A 21,541-nucleotide genomic window follows, 5' to 3' on the forward strand; every position below is an offset into this window, starting at 1 on the left:
GTATGCTTTGAGAAAGAGCCATGTGAGGTAGCCCACGCCAGACACAGGATGGAATGTGTAAGGCAATCCAAAGAAGCAGCTTTAAAATACTTTAAACTCCACCTTTCTCCACAGAAACCTCAACATCCAAAGGATTCCTTCAGATTTTTGGGTTTTTTTGTTTGTTTGTTTTTTTAAACACTACAGCCAGTTTCAAAGAGGTTCAAAGCAGGAAATTGCAACAAGATGGGATATATTAAAAAAAAAGAAGAAAAAATAAAAAGGGGGGGGGGGAAGGCAGCATTCTATATGGAAGCACTCAAATGTATTATTCAAGCAGAAAAAGTGGCTTTAATTTTATACGAGTAAAAGCGGATTGTTTGCAGAGATTTTTTTCCATAGGTAAAGCATGATCAAAGGAAGGATAACCCTGGAATCTGCACACATCAGAGCCTACGCTAAATCCTGTCCAGAGGCCTGAATAAACTGCCCATTTGAGACCGCGGGCATTTCACAGATAATCCCACTTGGGCTCACTTGAAATTCTGTGCAGAATTAGTTCCAACTGACGGGCACGAAATGAAAAAGAAACCGCTTGTGCCTCAGGCACAAATTCTTTGGTTTTCAGTCCTGCATCAACTTAGCATTCCCGGCCTCTCTCCGCAGTCACAACACCCGCCGGACCCGGCGACCGACGTGGCCCGCGGCGGGGCGGCTGCTGCCCCCGGGCTGGGCCGGGCCGGGCCGGGCCGGGCCACCTTCGGCCGCGGGAGCCCCGCACCTCACCGCGCTCCTCGCCACGGCCGCCATTTCCAGATGTAGCACCTCCACATCGAGCAGCTTCGCCAACACCCGCGACGCGCCGGGGGGTGGGGGTGGGGGGGCGTCGGGGCGGGTAAAGGGGATTTACCCGCGACCCCCGCGGTATCATCGCTCCCCCCCGACCCCACGCTCTGGCTCCCTATCCCCGCGCAGCGCACGTCCCGCCCCGGGGCCGCCTCAGCCCTCCCGCCCAGGAGGCACGGATGGGCCCCCAGCATCCCCGCCCGCTCGGTATGCTGCACAACGGGCAGAAAACAGAGAGCGGGGCGGGGGGGGGGGCGGCTCTACCCTCACCGGTGTGTCCCCAGGCAGCGGGCAACGGGCTGAGGGAGCCCGGCGCAGCCCCTCCCAGCGGCACCGCGCCTCGGCCTCGCCGCTGAGCGGACGCACGACCCTCGATGCGGGTGGGGATGCTGGCCGGCGGGGCGGGCACCGCGGGGCCGGTCTGCGGCCGGGGCCGGTCTGCGGCCGGGGCTGGGGCGCAGCCCGCCCGCCTCACTCACCCGGAGCCGGCCGCGGTCGTGGCTTTGATGGAGCTGATGCGGAGCCGGTTGGCCGTGTCCTTGAGGGCCTGCAGGGTCTGCTGGTCGGGCTTGTGATAATCCTCCATAGGGGCGAATCGGGAGGGCCGCGGCGACGGCGGGGCTCGAGCGGCGGTGGCACCTGGGGCTGGGCAGGGACGGCGGCGCTCCGCGAGGGCTGCAGGCAGCGCGCCTCAGCCGGGCCGTGCGGTGGGGGCGGAGAAAGAGAGGGAAGGGGCAGCCGCCCCGCCTGCCGCCTGCGCCGGACCCGGCCGCGCACACCGCCGCGGCCGCCCGCAGGAGAGGCGGGGCGGGGCGGGCCCGGACCGGGCGGCGCGGCCTGGCCTGGCGGAGCCGGCGGCTCCCCCTGCCGGCGCCAGCTGGCGGCTCCGGGCGCCCGCCCCTGGCCGCGCGCAGGCGCCGTTGCCGCCATTTCCCTCCCCCGCCTGGCAGGCGGTGAGGGGGCGGCGCGGCGGCGGCGGCCCCTCAGAGCCGTGCGCGGTAAGTGGGCGCGGCCCTGAGGGCGGGGGGCTGGAACCCGCCGGGCTGAGGGGAAAGGGCGCTCCCTCACGCTTTTCCACCATTCAAACGCTGTTGGGTAAAGCTGGTTGAGAGGGTTTCCACCTCAAGCCTGGTCCTGGCAGTAAAAGAATGTCACTGCATCCAGTGCCTCTTAGCAGTAACCTTGATCCTCTACACAGTCAGGAGAAAGAGTAACAGATTGACCCCGTGTGACTTCCTTTCAAGAAATAATTACTATTTCTAGGCTATGCGTTTAAAAATTTGACAAAGACAGAGACTTTTGCATGAAAGATTGACTTCATCAATCAGGAAATATATTTTCTCTAGCAGTTCTGAACACTATGACATTACAGCTACAGACTTAACTAAGCAAGCTAAATATTTTGTATTTGTTCCAGAAAGCTCGAGCAACACTACAAGTCGCAATCTGAAAGAAAAAAATAGAAAAAAAAGTTTAAGCAGAAAAAAAAAAAAATCAAATACTTCACATCTTGCTCATGAAACCTGGTATTCCTGCACTGCACTCTCCCTGTATTTCAGTGTTCTCTCCACTGGTAGTTTGTCCTGGAAGCTGAATTACATGATCTAAAAATACTAACATATTTTAAAATCCGTTTTAAATGTAAACTGTTGCATACAGTGAACTAGTGCTATCATCATCTAATCTCAGAAGACACTAGTTATGTGTACCGTTTACATGAGAAAAACTAGACCTTCGTCTTCAAGAGCGTGAAGACTTTGGGTTTCAGTAACAAAGGCAGGCACCTGTAGTTACAGAGTATCCATCCACGCTCACTTGGCAAATTGCAGCTAAGTAACATGTGAAACTCTTAGAAAGGTAAGATAAAACTTTCTTCCATAAACTAACCAGTTTACTGGAAGAAATAAAAGCAGACACCATTCCCTTAGCTTAACTGTTTTCTTAAACCGCTACATCAGTTGCCTTTTCAAAAATCCTTTTAATAAAAAAGTCAGAAGAAAAACCAGACTGGAAATAGGCTATATGCCAGAAAGAAGGAAAAAACAGAGCCAAACGACCAAAATTGACAGTAGCAAAGTACAGAGTTCATATTAGAGAGAACTATACAAAGGTTAATTGCTGCAACTGCCATTTGCTAGGCTCCAATTTATATTCTACTTTAAAATAATTAGGTAGGCCAACTACTTTATTTTCTTTTTGTAGAACCAGTTACCCAATCTTTTAATTTCAGTAATACACTTTGAAGTGATATGGACAACAAAATTGGGTTATGGAAGAGCCTGATGAGAATCACATAGGCCTTGGTTTAAATTTAGGAACTCTGAAGACATGGCCTATAAAGCCAAGAGCTTCCAATGACAGAACAATGCCCCCTTAGCGCAGGGAGCCAAGAACTGAAGTTGTTAATGCACTTCAAGGGTCATTGTGCAGATCTGCTACTGTCTTAAGGTACAGAAAGACACATCATATACCCTGTAACATGCTATGACTAAACAGCAACTTGGAAGTTAAATAATACTTGATAGCTAGAAATTAGCTAGTTGTGTAGGAAATCATAGCAAAGAGATCCTAGCTGAGGGAACACAGAAAAAAGACTGCCAGACATGGTGGAGGCAGTCAACAGCCATTCTTAGTAGCAGTTTCTCCACAATATTCCTGTTGAAATCCACTTCAGTTCAACAATACACAGTCTTCTTTTGTCCTCCTGGAGCTATGATGCGCAAAAGAATATGGTCAGTAGGGGACTATGAAAAATCTCAAGAGTTACAAGCAGCATCTACAACAGAATTACTGATTTAGGGCTTCTCCTTTTCAGATTTTCAACAATAAAACCTACCTTAACTATTGGAGAAATAACAATAAATTCAAATCTTAAGTTCTCCATAAAAGATCCCTAACTAAACCTTATATATGCTATACACCAGCAAACATCTTGCTAGGGATCTGGCTGTGCCATTAGCCTCAAATAGGCCTAAAATCAATCTAATCTTGTAGAGCGGGAGTTACCAACCCCTTTGAGCAAGTTACACAACTTTCCCTCTTCTCCTTTGTCCTTCCTTGCATCCTTTCCACTACCTCTTAGCCTTTCTCAAGGCAACACTACGCTTGATTCTGTCTGCGGCCATATGGTCAGAAGGCAAATCTAAAGTAGCTTGAGCCAGAAGTACCATCCTGCATCAAATCTCGTGATCATCCCTGCTCACTGTGCTTTCACTTGCCCTGCAGAGCAGTCTCAGATGTCATGAACTGGATTCCTTTCAAATAAAGATGAAACAGGAGATTCAGTCTGAAAAAAGCAGCTAATACACCCCAGCCATTAATAAGTATTCAGTCCAACAGGACAGACAAAAGCTAGTCTGGAGCTGAATTAAAAAACACATATAGTGCAGATGTTGAGTCTTCAGCACTGTCTCATGTACTCTATAGACCTGCTATACTGGAATCTCCTACCTGCTGATGTAGATGAAGCCACAGAACCATGTTACTAGCACAGCAGTATTTATCAGCTTGAGCTCTGCTCTATGCTTACTGATTAAGAGCAGTTGTTAAAATACTGGCTGTGCTAGGGAAGTGAATGACAGTTTTTGTATTACCCCTGCTGTTTAACACTGTTCTTTAGACAGATGTCGAAATCTGGCTCAACCACCATCTCAGTGACATTGATAACTTTGTCCGTTGAGCAAGGTTAGGCAGGATAACAGTCTACCCTCATCTGTGGTTTAGAAGAGGTGCATAGACTAAATTCTTCAAATGAGACCAAGCATAAGTGCAATAATGGCTACAATGCCAAACTCCGCAGTATTTAGTGTTGACTAAAAATAGATTAAGAAAACATGGCTGTACACCCTTCCAATTTCAGCTGCAGGCAATAAGTTTCAAAAAAACTTCCAAAACACATTTACATCAGGAAACAAAAAGCTTATTTTAGAGATATGTGTACTTAATCTTTCTGGATAGCTAATAGTGTCTGTAAACACAGTAGGGAAGTATCATAATGGAAGCAGATACCATATCAATCAAGTAATTTCTACACTACGTTTTTGCTTCTAATAGTCTAATTTACTCCATGTTTTAATGTACATAGAGTGTGATTAAGATGTAAGCATTGCCAGCCTGTTACTCTTTCTCTCTGCGTACATCACTGGTAGTGGCAAAGTAAGCTAACAGTCAACTAAAACAGAGTTCAGTCACTCCCTGCTCCTCAGTCAACATCTTCCCCCCCAATTCTTTCAAATATACACTGACTAGATCACAGCCTCAATTTTGGCTTTATTGGTCCAGGCTGATTTCATTCTTTGGCTGAAGAGTAAGGCCTGTGATCAAGTCTCTGTGATTACAGTGAAAATGCACGCACTCTTAAATCTTCATTGTAAGGATGGCTCCCTAATAAACTGTCTCCCAAGTGTACTGTAGCAATAGCAATCTCAACTGCCTTCTCAGGCTGGACATACGGTGCTTTCGTTTTTCCCCTCCTGTAAGAAAAAAAAGGGGGATGATCTGGATAAGACCAGTATTACTATGGCTCACAACTTACTTTGTTTCCTCCATTGTTATCTGGATGGTAGAAAGACTTTAAAAGACACTTAGCTTAGATAATGTCATTGGGAGATTACTGCCTGCAATTCACCCTCCTTTCCCTGAATCCTCATGCCAAGTGCTGATTTATGGTATTGTGCTGTTAAAACAGCAGCTCAAGCATACACAGGATGAAATTCCACCTTGTGTCAGTGCCTCCACTTTGATCTACTGGACTGGCATGTTACTTCTGCAACTTTGACCAAGTGTGATGGACTGTAAAGCAATAGCTAAAGTCATGGTATATATTGTGTACAACAGTCAACATTTCTTCCACATTCTTGGCATTTGCCTCTGAAACCACATACAATATGATTAAAACAAGGATGCAAACGTATGGACAAACAGTCTTGCTTCAGTATATGCAATCACATCTCATTAGCTTCAGTAGTAACTACTAGACTAGACAGCTTCTCAAATACATACTTAGGACAATTGGATTTTTCCATCCCTTCCTCCACATACTTCACAGACAGAGCATTATGTACAGGAAAAGCACGGAAGTTGAGCTATGGCTGTCATTTGCTGAGATACTGCAAAAATGCATTGCTGACATAATTGCATGCAACCCTGTTTACCAGAGCAGGAGCTGCATGCACTCAGCACTGCTGAAATTCAGGTCATTTAGCTACCATGGGGCTATGCACCCAATTTTGCCTTAAAAACTGTTCTCAAAAGAAATTCCAAAATCAAAGTCTACTAAGAACATTGAGTGGTTAGGTAGGTCATCACCTACAAAATCCAAACAACAGTGAGTAAAAAAAAAAAAAAAAAAAAAAAAAAAAAAAAGAGTAGAGGCATGGGAGGACACCAATGGGCTGTGCAATTACAGTTTAAACACTGTATGGATTCCAAACTGAACTCCAATCTGCATGGATTGTAACTTTGCTAGTCCTGAATATCTTTGTACAGTGTACTGTACAGGGTTTCATTTCATTTGCAGGGTACCTTAGAAAAGACACGTTATGCAGAGGAATTCCAATCATTGTAGTCTGGTGTATGGGAATGCAGTATATTCTCAGAACAAATGTGGTGCTGCAACTTTTCCAAAGATTCAGTCCATATTGTCACATCTTACTCAAAATAAATTCTGTTCTTTTGTCAGTGATAGCAAGTGGTTTTAGTTAAGCACAAGTGTACACTCAAGTAAACACCCTGTGAAAAGAATATTCAGCAGGCTGTGAAATAATGATCAGCTCTGCAGTTCCCATTGGAGCATGAAAAACACTTTAAACATCCTTTAGTTTCCATAGAACAGCAGTTGTCTCTGCTACACAGGCTACAAAGAGCTATAACCAGCAACCTGAAAAATGCAAGGTTCTCATGCAGCACCTGATCCAGAATTATCCAGACAGGGCTTTGAAGTCCACATGAATTAAGAATCAAGAAAGATACATACATGCAGAATATATTCATAGTTCAGCTCAACTACAACCTTCTTCTCAGATACAGCTGACAAAGTAATCTGCAAAAGGAACAATGTTTATGGAAAGCTTTGTTACAGAACAGACCATTTTTAGCTACAGGCAGCCAAATGTTGGACAAAAAAATATTAACATCATAGTAATTTCTATATTGCCTCTAAATAAAATGTCATTTAATTTAAAAAAAGTGGAAAACAAACCAAAATTTGCAGTTTCCAAAACATTATGGCAATTTCATGATACATGAAAAATGTTCAGATTAAACCTCATAGGCCAAATCATTTGAGACAAGTTTTATACAAAGGGACTTTTTTATCTCTATGTAACATGTAGGCTATCAGAGAAAAACCAAATCATTGCATGTCTTACACAGTTAAAAAGAATTCCATGACTGGTTTTGGCAATTGCTCTGCTGTTTGATGATATTTATGGAAGTATTTCTGCTAGCAATACAACAAAAATTACAATATTTAAATTGAAGTTTGTAATGCTAATACAGCAATATTTGAGGGTAATTCAGATTAGTTTAATTTAATCATTGCTAATATTAATATTATTTACAAAAATTTTGTAAATTTACAAACTGGATTTTTACTTGTTGCAATTTCTTCATATTATGTGTTAACATAAATATGAAATACTTATGTAGTAGGAGTTTGAGGCATTTGCCTGCACCTATAACTTGAAAGACCTACTGAATACATAAAAGTTCCACAGTCGCTTCATTACGGTTGCTCTCTCTGATTCTTAATAATCCAGCTTCCATAACACCTACTCTTCAAACAAACTGGGAAGTTATTAGTCACTTTAGACTCTGTTTAAATGAACACCTGTATTCAAATAACTGAATTTGGTAAAATTTTTAAGAGTAAAGTTATCATCAATAATTTATGCCAATAAAAAGCTCTCAAACAGCAATGTTTTAATAGGTTGTGTAAATTTAGAAAGAAGGTAGGAGAGACAGCTATAATGACCAAATAAAGCAGGATTTATTTGTGCTGTAATGCATACGGAAAGAAAGAAACTGAAAGAAATTTTCTTCAGCTTGTCCTCTGCAACATGACAGGCTTTGACTATTCTTGCCCTTTGAAAGAACAGCTGCATCAGAAGCCCTTCAAGAAACGAACAGTTCAAGAATGGATGAGATGGATATATGCCAAAGCATTCTCTTATTACGCAGACCATTATGCATCACCAGCACATCCCTCCACATGTGCAAAAATAAAGTGACTTCAGTTATACATAGAACAGATTGTTCAACTAGCCTTCAGTAATAACATTATTTAGCTGCTAATGAGTTAAAAGTAAAAAAAAATTTAAAAAATCTCCAATTTCTGTACAACATGGCATCAAACCCTTTCTGTAAGGGTTTCGGTTGTGGCAGGATTTTCCTAGTCAGTCATTGGAAAGCAGAGATCTCTCTTTACAATAGCTGCCCTGTGTCTTCCATCTTGACGATTACACCAGGAGCAGGGCTTGCTGTAAACCACAACAGACTCTGTACACATCCGAATCCTGTAGGCTTGAATTTCACCCTTGTATCTCAACTGTGCTAAGTTTAAGATAGCAGAAACTTCCTTTACAGCAATTTTGTTACATGGGAGAACTGTGTCCCAAGAGAACAGAAGCTAATTTATTTGATGCTTAAAAAGTAAACTAGAGGAGGCACTTGGCATTATCCATAAGTCTCAAGTCTAAATGAGAAAGTCAGATGGATAACCTGCTAAGCCTTTCCCATCCCTCTTCTGAACCACAAGTAGTAAAGCAGGATGTGCAAGCCATATGCTCTCTAAATTAAGACCACATGCAGTTTCACATACATGAGACAGGCTGGGAGATCTTTGCTCTTAAAGATTTACTCTTAAAGCTTCTTGACTTACTTATGAGGAGAAAAGAAATACAACTTGTGCATTTATATCACATACCTGCATGTTTTCAAGTAAGGCCTAAGGGCAAGTGCTTTCATTTCAGCCAGCATATAAAGCAAGGTTATTCTTTTGTGGTTATATTTCCCAAGGTTGATTTTGTAAAATGGAGCTTCTTGAATTTTAAAGAATGGATTATGGTAGAAATATTTTTAAAGGTCTATTTAAAATGAAAGATAAAGGGCAACTAGGTATGAGCAGTCTGGTTCTATACAGCAGATTTTATGCTGTAATGTGAGTCCACCAAGCAAGCATAAAAATTAGGTACTGCTGTGAATCGGCCAACTCCATTATGCTGCTTCATAACTGGGAGTTAAAGAACCCCCACAGCAGACCTGGAAAATTATGTATTGCTACCTCAGGAATTAGAGCAGGGAAATCATGCCTAACCAGTCTGATTTTGAACACACCCTGAAATATTCTGTATTCTTATAGGCAAACTGCATTTGAGCTTCGGGAATACCTGAAGACAACATACAGGAGTACAGAAACACAACTGTAACTTAAATTCTTCTGTGCTTGAAGAAATACCTTCACAGGCCATACTTGTCTCTCTACAATATTCCATTTCACATTTACTCACACTCTTTTGCTATTCCTTCTCTTGTTCACTTCTCAGTAGTCTTCTATTCACTGGTCCTTTCCCTTTCATTTTATTTCAAGTGCTCTTTCAAAAATGCAGCTACTGATAAAAACATTCTCTCTTCACTGCCTGCTTTTCCCAATGCTTTTTGAACCTAATTAGGAGCTTCATATGAAGGATTCTAAGAAGTGAAGAATTGTTGCATAACTGACAAGGATGAGCTTTACTTTTAACTGCCATATTTCAGTTACAGGTCTATCACTGAAGTTTAACTCTACTAAATGAGTACATCAGTTCAAAAGTAAATCCCGCAGTAAAATCTGGAAGAGAGAAAAAAGCTAATTCACACTTGAAGTTGTGTGGAGATAGGAGAGAAAAATTCCACTATTGGGCACTGAAAATAACTTTCAAAATTGTTTAGCATGCACTATAATTTCTAATCTTTTGAATTTCATATTAGGTCACTAAATTTAGAGAGATTTACCTCAGCTATACTAAAGACTGTATTTAGTGATTTGACTGCATCCTGTTCATAAATGAAGAAAAGTTGTATGAATAACAGGTTTCTTATCCTCTATACTAACTACCCCAGTATCTTGTACTGAAAATGAAGTATAGTTGAATCCTTACCAAATACATGAGTCCACTGACTTCGATTAATTTGGCCCATGAACATGAGCTACAACTTATTTAAAAAGCCGGTTGTGTTATTTCATTCCGCAGGCCTGCAAATAAAATTTGAATTTTCATGGATGAGTTTTAGGAAGCCTAACAGCTTACTCCTTGATTCTACCTAGTGCTGTATCACCATCGTAGTAGAGACTGACTTTATGCTCTCAGGCACTCTCAGAAAACGTAGAGCACACACTAGCAAGAGAGAAAAGGCCAAAAATATTTTGGTATGCATAGTTTTGTACTGTGCCTGGTTTAGTTGCAGCTACACATATTAAGTCAGAAGTATTATCTTATTTCCAGACCAAATGGGAGCACTTCATAGGAGTAACAGCAACCAGGAATATCTGGATCCAGAGAAGACAAAAAGGTTAACAGCATCAACAGTGGAAAAAAATACTTCCTATTGACCAAACAGGCAACACATCTAACATAGAATTTAAAGTTAGATTCTAGGCCTTAGCTATTTCTACTTTTTCTCAATTATCTAACAGTAAATCCATGACTTCTGTACTTGTTTTGTATGGTAGTCTTCTATTAGAAGAATCTGCTTTTGTATATAGTACAGGAGCCAGTTCAATATTAACTAGTAGAACAGCAAATACCATTCTTCAGTGGCCTCTCCTGACGTTTCGTGTGCCTCGCAAACTTCAACTCTTACGGGTAGTTAGAATGGGAATAAGCATCTAGCTAAGATTAAGGGACTTCGGTGTAAGGTCAAGATCTATTCCAACATAACTTCTGCTATGGTTTTCCTCCTCCTCAGCTTCCCTATTTTACTTCGTGAAATTTAGATTAATCAGTTGCATGATACCAAACAGATACGGCAAGAGGACAACTGCAATTTCCAACATCTATGATCGAAGACCAACACTGGATTGAGCATCACATGCCATGTCTAGATGGATGAGAGGCGACACCTTAAAAAAAGTGATAAGGAAAGACACTGAAACCAGTTACAGCTGTACTCCTAAGACAAGTGAACTTGCAGCTGCATTTCTTACCATGAAAGGAAATTGGTCTGTTTATCAAATTCAAAATGCAAGCCTACTTAGAGCAATACAGAGGATAGCCAGAAGCTGTTACAAGCAACAGATGCTATTCCCAACTGTCCTTCAAGCAGGCATGCTGCATTTTCTTTAGTGAACAAATGCAGTTTGGTTTTGCCCCCAGTATGAAGTAAGTAAGAAGTAAGAAAAAGAAACTTCTTCTGTGGAAAACATTAACCCTAAATAAAATCTGAACTTACCCTTCTAGCAGGCCACTATAGCTCTAGAAATAAAAGGAAACCTTTGAAGATTTTAGGAGGTGCTGAAACATTTGTTTTGAAGTTTTATTACAAAAATATATTTGCAAACATACAAAAGTTTAGATGAAAAAAATGCTCATTCTTAAACATTTATGCAATAACTTAATAACTGCAAACATACATAGGTGCTATAAAATCCATATCATACCAAAAATGTTAAAGATGCAGTATCTACATTTATTGACTTCCAATTATTCTCATTCCGGTTTCCAGAAATCTTTCCTGAAGCCCCCCTTCCCCATGGTCTTCATATTGAAAGAACATGCAAATGGGTACAACTGGTGCATCCACAGAAGTGATAACACTCAGAAATTACTAAAAGCACATAATGTACATAGAAAAACCTAACTAACCATATGCCCATACACTGAATAGATAAAAATAAATACACCACCAAATTAGATACTGCAATTTTTCCAACTTGAAGTGAAAGGAAGATATTGCATCTTAACATTTTTGTAACGTTGCCAGACAAAACTGAGGTGATATATATTGCACACATTCCTCATGTTAAGATATGCTGTACAAAGCAACCCAAATACCTGGCAAAAAGGTGGCTGAATTGTTTAGAGTACTTTTAAAAAACAAGAAGTCCCAAATTAAAGTTTGTTTTCAAAAATATTTCAGAAATTATATCAGTGACTACACATGGCATAATGGGTTTCAGAAATATACCAAAATGAAGCAATCAGAAATGCAAGCAAAAATGAGATACATCCAGCAGCGTTTAAATATTATATTGAGTATTTATACACAGAATTAAGCATTTTATAAGAAATCAAGATGAATCACTTAAATTTTATTTTTTTTTAAACTTTATTCAATCATACTGCAAATCTTGTTTAATTTGGAAAGATATACTGCTTCTAAGTTAATAGCTGTTAGGCACCTTTCATAAAAACTTTGCACTATTAAATAACAGCAGATAAAGTCTAACTACAAAACTGAAAATTCTGATTTTCCTGAACGATTCAGCAGCTGTAGGTTTTAAAACTGTCTTTGATTAAGTCTGAGTTTGGTGTTTGGTTTTCTGTGTACGTGTGGTTTGGTTTTTTTTTTTTTTTTTTTTTTTTTAAAGTGACTTAACGCTAGCCACAAAACACATGCTTAGATAATACAATTTATTTGGGGAGTATATTCAAAACTAATAATCTTTTAATTCTCAGGTAAAATTCCATTAAGCCAGTAGTTTTACAAAAAAAAAAATTAATAAATTTTCGCTTGAAAATGGTCACAATTTCCTGCGATGACCCATGGTAACTTGCTACACACTAGTTATCCCTACATGCGGATAACATTAATCAAGCACTTCAACAAGCTGGTAATTTTAGATTCATAAAAAAAAGTTAAAATAATCAGGAAGAAAGTTGTTAACTAACACAGTCCACATTTTTTAAAAAAAACAAACCTCAAATTTTACACGGTAATTGAGCTTGTGTTTTACAATGCAACTTTTCATTAAAGAGGTTTATCTGTTAAACCCACTACCCTGGCACTTGTCATAAGTCTCTGTGGTGTATTGGACGACACCTAGGTTGGTTCCAGTGTCTGTTGGCTACACATAGAGAGGTCAGAACAAACTTGTGCAGGTGTTCAAGATGAACAGGTTTGCTTGTTGTAAAAATGCCTGCCTAGTAACTATGATTTCAACTCTGTTTCTTTTCCAATTAATTTTGAAAGTGTGTGGGGGAGTAAACCAATAATGTATTGCTACCAGTACACTACAAAACCAAAGTAGAGTAAGGATCTGCCAACTGCTTGTGGGTGTTCTGGGCAGCTGGAAACAAGTTAAGGATATTCAAAGTAGAGTCAAACTCTTGTAACAGCATTGCTACTCTAAACAGTATTACTTCTGTCAACTGTGTATGACTGAAGAACTCAAAATACAACTCCTTCCTATCATTTCTATATATCTTTGGATATGACTGTATTTAGCAAACAGTAGAAATATGCACTATCAGCTTCCAGTATTTCTATTCTTAGAAACTTTTATCAGTTCTTCCTTTGAAGGAACTAGAAGCTGTCCATAATAAGTCAGAAGTTATGGACTTCATCCTTGCTAAATCCAGATAAAAACAACTCTCTATTTGGTTTAGGCTATCCATTTTTGTTTAGAGGAACTGCTCATTGGTCTGCCCCTTGTAGTGAAGCTTTTTCTAGAAAACCCAACAAAAAAAATTAGTTTAGACCTTAGATCTAATTTGAGTCTCACTGTTTATGCACATACACAGTATTCCAACTCTAGAATTTATGTAGGAAGCTCCTATCTTCCTTAACAAGGCTGAGTTGATATTGCTGAATTCAAATGCTACCATTAAAGCCAATATATTTCCTGATGAATGTGCATGACATTAGAATCTTTCCCTGAATCTTGCACATTTTTCTAACAAAATATTATGTATTTTAACTGGGAATACTGAACTCAAAGGCTGAGAAGAGCTTTTCAGAAGGCAGGTAGTGCTAAACAAAATATATTTTTCACTAAAAAGCTATGAAAAAAACTAAAATAGATCAAATACATAAAAAAGTAAATATTTGTTGTATCTAAAACATACTGATTTGTGAACAAGTCACAATTAAAGCTCAATTACTAGTTTCCAATGAAATGACCATGCACCTTGACTACATCAACATTAACTAATCCTTAGGATATATATACATACATATATGTTGTAAGGAGCCAAACAATTTTCTTCATATTTCAATAGTGCTCGAGGGAAAAGAAAGCAGCAGTGCATCATAATTCACTACAGATTATCTTTTTACTCAATAAACCAGACCTTTTCTACTGGAAAAGCATCCTTTAAAACTGCTATTGCTGGAAAAAGTTGGGACCTGAAGTCTTATTAATTACTTTTGCATGCCTTTAAGAAATAAATAGAAGCCATGGGTAAACCAACACAGCAGCATAAGAAACTATAATTAGAAATTTTCTGATTTCAAATGGGAAAGTATCCAGTTAAATTCTTACATTAGTGAATAGTGAATTACTAAATCACATATAAGAAACGATAACATTTTAATTAGATAAACTTCAGACTATGAAATGTGCACCAACAATTTGGGGAGAGGGTAACAGAAGCAAAGCATGCATTTGTTCCCCATCTGCACAGTTTTCAACACTGCAATTCCAATGCAATTGAGGAATAAAAGCCAACTATGACATGGTCCATCCTTAAGCTAAAATGGAAACAAAGTATTTAAATATCAAACAGGAAAAGGGTCTTCCAGTGGTGGTGTCCTAACTATTAAATTTAAAACAAGAGAACTTCCAACATACAACAGAACTACTCCATTGCTTTAAAAAAAAGAAAAGAAAAGAAGAAGATACAATCACTGAGGATTTTGCTTATTTCAGATTTTGCCTTTTTAGAGAAAATGGCCTTACTCACTTGGATACCTCTTTAACGTCAGCGACACAGAAGCAAATACGATTAATGGAATATTTAAAAGATGAATTTATACGCATTAGCTAGAGACTGTCAATGTATTGAGCAAATCACATTTTTAAATCATTTGTTAAAGGTTTAGCTCCAAAGGCCTGGCTTCCAGATCCATTCCTTCCCCACACCTGCCAATTTAATCACAAGGCATTTTGCTTTTCCTCAGTCCTTCAAACTGGAACTAGGTTCCCACAACTGAATTTTGTTCTGGTGTGGTGTAGTGTACTGTACTATGTATTTGCTGGTTTAAATAGTATTGAGACTGTAATCCTTGAAGAGTGAATACAGCTAGGAATGAAAGCCAGAGCAAACATTTGCACATTCACTTAATGCTAATGAGCTCAAACTTAAGTCCCCTCCCCAATAAAAACAAAGGTTTGCTGGTGATGATCACAGTGAAAACCTAGATCACTTCTGAGAATATTACTTTTGTAAGTATTTAAGGAATAGTCTTTCCTAACAGGTTCAAATTCAAGATGTTGAAAACTAAATATTCTTTTACAAAAATATCAGTTTTATAGACGAGGCATAATTGTTTCTAAAATGGATATATTTTAAGTAGATTTAGCTTCAATTATAGCTTAATGTTGTCTGTATTCTTGGTTAGGACTTGCAAGTAGACTTCATGAATAGTGCTGAGAAAACGGGAATCATTCTGCAGGAAAAAAACACATTAAAAACATTAGTAAAAAGATGCAAAAAAAGTTTAATGCCATTTAAGTTGTACATAAGGATTCCTTATAGAGCCAGCTATCTGAGAGTTAAGAGAAGGGAACTAGCTGCAGACTTGTACAAAAGGCAATGCTTTTTGGACAACAAACAGATTTTGACCTATGAAGCTGGTAAGACAGCTAAAGAGATCACTAAGCACACCGGATGCTAAAACAAACAAAAGAGGGGTCACTAAGTCAGCCTTGGCCACCTAATTTCACCTCCCTCCAGAGTCCAAACCTTAGTCTTTAGAAACAGAGAATTCCATCCTATGTACAGGCTCCCAAACAAAGTCTGCATGAGCATCAGAAGTAATGTTACTTCTGTCTGTCACACCAGCCTGAAAGGGATTGCAGTGTGTTATACAAGACTTCTCATGTCAAGAAGTCTGAGAAGTGAATTAGTTTAATCTATAGACAATGTTTAGAGATATTTCTTCTGTCTAATTCCTTCAAATGACAAGTTTACAACACTAGGATCTTAACAGTTAGCTTGGAGATGTAATACTCTTTTTACAAGATCTGCACAGCAAATTTGGTATCCTGCTTGGAGTGCTGTGCAAGTACTTCTATGCTGTAGGGTATGCCTACTTTGGTCTTCCTTCAGCTCTCTCTCTACAGAAAGAGAAGACTGGAGACAAATATTCCAATCAGCTCTCAAAAAGTCACCACAATGATGTTCTTCAGACTACTGGGTGAGAATCAGCGAGCTGTATCTCTAATGAGAATAAGACTTTCAGCAGTTGAGCTCAGCTGCAAGACTTAGAAGTAAGCTAGTTTAAGTCTTTAAAGAGAAGAAACCATACACACCAATACAGAAAAAGGTTACGCAAAAAGGAACAACATAGATAAATCAGGCAACCTAGCTAATGATGGGATCTGGTAGCGGCTGTTTTTGGTCCTAAGAACTTTATCACTGGGAAGATATTGTTTATTATTTTTAGACCTGTGTTTTGGGTGTAAGCTCTACTAACATCAGCATGGTGGGCACAAAAGAATCCTGAGTTAACAAAGAACTGTTTGTCATTCATGGCAACTTTACCATGACATTAGAGGTCAAAATTATCTCAATGCATGGTTACTGCCAACATCACAGATTTAATTCAACTCAACTGAACTTTTTAGTCCCTAGAAATAGTAGAACTAGAACTTTGCAATTTCCATTTCAAAAGACACATACTTCAGTTAAAGATCAGGAACAGTTCTAGGGAAGTGGAAATAGGAAAGCTTTCTTTGGAAAAGCAGGAACACTTACAAAGACAACAAAACCAAACCCCCATCCCCATACCAGAGCTTCTACTAGTCCAACTTTTTCTTCACTTGTTCACAAATTCCTATGGGTGTGAAAGGACACATCTGATGTACAGCTCTGTCCTTTTAAGCACTCCATCTCACAAACAAAAGGAACAAGCTGTGCCATACTATGTGTACGAGTCTGGAATAATCTACGCCTTCCAACAGAAAGGAACAACTCTCATAATGTTTCAGGGCAAAAGGAGTTATAGGGGTACAGAATTTCTCAGTACTGGCTACTGTACTTGGAACCCCATCCCTCAGGAGTTGAGCTCTGTAAAGACAGGACCTTTATTAGATGTATCAGTGCTTCCTGAAGCTGAGACCTACTGAGAACAGTAGGAGGTATAGTCTGAATTTCTGTTGTTCCAAGTGTTAAAGGTGAAGAAGAATTGGCTTTATTCTCCACTTCAGTAGCTTTTGTAGATGATTGCTGGAAAACACTAGGAGACAAGAGGATTGAAGGTGCTACTGTAGTAGTGGCTGTAACAAACTGCGGAGGTGCAACCTGTAAAAGAACAGAAAATTAATAAATGCTGTGTCCAGTATGTACAAATGCTACTATAAAGGCTGGAGAGACGAGTATAAAAAAAATAAATTGTAGCCATTATTATTCAGTCAGATATTGCAGAATAGCTGCCCTTTATGAAGATGTATCTACCTATGAAAATTAATATCAGTAGTAATTCTCATTTTAAAAGCTGAAGAAGTTAAGTCTTCAGTATTCTTGTATGCAGACTCCTTCCTCCTCACATGGTTGCTACCTTCCAGAATTTTTGCAACATAACACTTGGAATAAAAGATGAGCTTTTCACCTAGGTAATCGAAGAAGTGTATAGTTGTTTTGCAGATTATTATTTTCCTTAGGAATTTACAGAAAGGCTAGTCCTGCTTCCTGCCCTGCCCGCCCCCACCAGTGTCCAACAAATACACTTATAATTTGAAGTAAAGCATCTCAAAGATATTTAAAATGATTGATGAACTGTAATTAAAGCATTGGAGTACAATGAAATATTCTTATTCTAAGTATACACTCCCTTGGGGGGAGAGGGGATGGGAATATTTTGAGGACTATCTTCCCACCTCATTCTTCCACAGGTCTGCGTCCATTTCATTACAGAAATCCACAACACACTGCCTTTATCACTTTTCCTTTTAAGCATAAATTACAAACGTATAGAAATACTCTATTTGCATAAAGTGGACACGAATAAGCATCAGCTTTGAGAAACCCTGCCATATCCCGATAACTGCAGTTATTATTCAGTATGACCAACATGGTGAAAAAAAGAAAATAAACAAGCCAATCTCACTCAAAGCAAGCAAGACTAAATGTGATATGTAAAGATGTTTGATACATCAGCAGAAAGAGTTCCTCTTGGATAATCAAAAATCTTCAGAAGAAAAAAACCTGCAAAGCCATCTATAGTTAATGTGTGTATAACAACATCAACAACAGTAGAACTAGCAAATTGATTTTGTTATAGTCAAAACTGTGAAGACTTACAGTGTGGGATTTCAGCTGAAGACAGCGTGTTTAAACCAACAAATGCAGTTTACCACACAACATTTCTTCAAATTCCAAAATCCATGTAAAATGCTTTTATTTAGGTAATTATTTACTATGTCATGAACAGACTGTATCACTTATCTTATAGGAGGCCAGTAGCTAAAACAGCATTTTACTTTAAGCAGGACCATTTCTACTGCCTTCACAATCAGATCTGGGCATGTTACTAAAACTGCTTTTATGTAGAGCAAAATGGACAAGAATAAGACCATTTAATAGATTTGAAAATGGACTTGGTGGGTAAAGGAAAAATAGAACTAAATTACAGACGGTGTCCTGAAAAGAATACATAACACAAAGGTAATTAAAAACAATTCTTGAAGAGTTGACTATTACTGGTTATTTTTTTAACTGCAATCTGATATTTTATATTGACATTATTTTGAACTTTTATTCAAAGGCAGTTCTAATAATGTTAACTCTGTATTTAGATCACTAAAACTTGCTATTAGAAAGTTCTGCACTAAGAAATGCTTGTTACTCTTTTCTTCCTCTATCTTCCATTTTTTTCGCTTGGTATGTTTTTCATAAAACACAAGGTATCTCAGGAAAACTGAAAGAGACAGTAAGGCAAGGTCTGCACTTTATGCCTCTGGGGTGCGTAAGGTTGGCTAAGGCTAACAGACCCTGGTGCAATATTACACCATTAGTACTGCTTGCTTACAAACTAAGTTCAAATGGTATAAACTCAATGCAAGACTGAAGATCCAAAAATGTGTTCTCATTCCTGCATTAGCAATAACAATAAGAGGCACTGTACAACAAAAAAGTGTACTCATTCACAGCAGTCTACAGAAAGTCCCTCTTGCTTCAGTACAGCTTGTTTCTCCTTCATGACAGCACTTTAAATATGGTCAGTGAGCAATGACTATTAGAGATACCAACTGCTTACCACAGTTTTACCAACCCCCTCCATCCTTTTTTAAGAAGGCCAACAATTAGCAGAGGTACTTATTCACTTACTTGACTTGCTTTAGACAAAGTCTTCGGCTGTGGAAATACTTCTGATTCCTTGTTTTGTTGTACAGTCTAAGTCAAAAAGAAAGCATAATTCACAAGTTACCATCCACAGCTCAATTTCCAGTGGTGGTTCTGTTTTTATGAAAGCACAAAAATGCAAATTTCAACAGATTTTTAGATGTAATTTAATCCATTTTGTAAAACTGATATAATCAATGGTAAGTTGGAAAAAGAGGAAAGATTTGAATTTATGTTTTATGCTTTCCATATTACAGCAAACCGGTAAAGCCATAACAAAGCACTTCTGAAGAAAGACCACACCGAAACTGAGAACAAAATGAATGCTACAAAAGTAAAGAGTTCAGTACCTTGTAATCATTTTGGTAAATTGCCAGGAAGGTTAAACTCAGTATTTTTTTTTCTAGGAGTTTTATCTAATCACCTCCACAAAAATTAAATGCTGTTTTCTGCTAGAATTTCAGAAGTATTTTACAGCCTTAGAAACAGCATCCAGATATTTCTTTAGTAAGATTTCAATACTATAATAAAATCAAAGTATTATAAAATATTGGAAAACACAATAAAAGGCAAGTAGATAAGGTACTTAAATAAATTCCTGTGGCATTCTTCAAAAGGCTTGTTACATCCATTTGTAATTCCTCTTGGCAACACAGAACAGGGAAAAGCCCTTTGCAACAGACAGTACTTAGCTTACTTGAATTGCAATGAAAAAAAACCACTCAGTGAATTGATAGTCCTTAACAACAAAAATAAAATTAGCTTTGTGAAGTGGTAACAAACACAGAATCAAATTCTTAACAGTCTAATTACACAAGAGTTAAGAAGTCTTGCTAGTTCGAGAGTATATTTGGGCTATGAAGAATTTTGTTTAATGAAAATATATACAGACAGTGGACATGGTGGAAGGAAAAAAGGGTGTAAGACTGGCATATGAGAGCTAATTCCCAAGGCTATCAAGCAGACATTGAATAAACACAGTCAAGGCCAGTTATGGATAAACCCAGCCAACTTTTCTAAATGCTCAAAGATGTTACAAGCTTCAGTCAAATTTGTACCAAGGTTTAGTAGTAGGCAAAAGAAAAATACTGCTCAGAGTGTACAGTTCTTCAATACTAGATCAAGATAGCTGCTCAATGCTGTATTTGGACCTCCTCCTCCCTCTGCAAAATGAATCAGTCCAAACATCTCAAACAGGTGATTGCTAGTAAGATAATCCTAGCATGTAGCAGCCTTCTTGAAAATTTTCAATAGTGGTAGATTAGAAATAAGGTACTTAGCACAATGAAAACACACCCTTTTCTTAAATGTTAAGACAGGGATAACTCTTCTGAGGACATAATGAACTTTTGATTAGATCTCTGTTACGAGTAAGTCATCACCGTATTCATGGCAAAGAGTAGCAGCTGACCCAGACTGGGCTACCAAAGATCTTGTTAAAACCCAGTGGCAAGCACTGGATAACAATAAACATTGGGAAATTCATGCAGAAGTAGCTGTAAGTAGTTTTGTTTGGTGTTTTTTATTCTTGCATTATCACTGTACCCAAGATGCAAGAAGACACAATCAAACACTGGCTTAGTCTGCATGAATGTAAATAAAGTAAAATAATAATACAATAAGACGAAGAGAAATCTTTGGATAACGTCAGAGGTAGGCACTACAGAAAGTGACTCACTTTGGAGAAAAAAGAAATCCAATAATCCAAACTCATTAGTGTCTTTACTCCTGAGGCAGCCAATTTTACAGCAGAGTAACACTAATTGATAGAAAATTTATAACACAAAGCTACACGCATTAACCCTACAGACTAGCAGTGACATTTTCACCTAGTCTTTCAAAACAAATTTACTGCTTTGGCAGTAAATTAAGGCATAGACAATAGATTCTCCTCCAAGAAACAAAAAGTTTAAGAGGTCCTTTGTAAGCAATACTAGGATAAAACAAAACAAGGTGGTCAATTAGACAAAATAAATAAGTTTACAATCAATTTTACTGAATAACTAACAATATCTCAATATAGCCCACAGGCATCCCCAGCGGAAGGGGGTCAAAATTGAAAGAGTACAAAACATCCGAAGCAAAATAACCAGAAACAGCAAATTGCTAATTTTGTACCTTCAAAGAAGGTATAGGCTGAACTTCCACAGCATCAACTCTTATAACACTGATCAGTCTGTAACCTTCTGTCCCTTCTCATATCATGGTTCTTAGCATTATTTTTCTGACACAAG

The 21,541-nt window shown here is 38.8% G+C and overlaps 2 protein-coding genes across 4 annotated transcripts in view; both read right to left on the reverse strand.

Annotated features, from left to right (window-relative positions):
- The window catches only part of TKT (transketolase), a 28,721-nt gene extending 27,085 nt beyond the window's left edge, over window positions 1-1,636 (reverse strand). Inside the window, exon 1 of the mRNA XM_049826048.1 lies at window positions 1,305-1,636. Within this exon, the coding sequence (XP_049682005.1) occupies window positions 1,305-1,411 (107 nt within the window). The 5' untranslated portion in view covers window positions 1,412-1,636. The remainder of the gene's footprint in view (window positions 1-1,304) is intronic.
- Window positions 1,637-12,357: 10,721 nt separating this feature from the next.
- DCP1A (decapping mRNA 1A) overlaps window positions 12,358-21,541 on the reverse strand; it is a 38,612-nt gene continuing 29,428 nt past the window's right edge. For 2 of the 3 annotated variants that reach the window (XM_049826668.1, XM_049826666.1), the window contains 3 exons: window positions 19,293-19,358; window positions 17,049-17,267; window positions 12,358-15,411 (listed from right to left, as the gene is read on the reverse strand). In XM_049826668.1, the coding sequence (XP_049682625.1) occupies window positions 15,331-15,411; window positions 17,049-17,267; window positions 19,293-19,358 (366 nt within the window). In that variant the 3' untranslated portion in view covers window positions 12,358-15,330. The remainder of the gene's footprint in view (window positions 15,412-17,048; window positions 17,268-19,292; window positions 19,359-21,541) is intronic. The other variant, XM_049826667.1, reaches the window with a different exon arrangement.

The sequence above is a fragment of the Accipiter gentilis genome, chromosome 23, assembly GCF_929443795.1.
Source record: "Accipiter gentilis chromosome 23, bAccGen1.1, whole genome shotgun sequence".
NCBI classification, from domain to species: Eukaryota; Metazoa; Chordata; class Aves; order Accipitriformes; family Accipitridae; genus Astur; species Astur gentilis.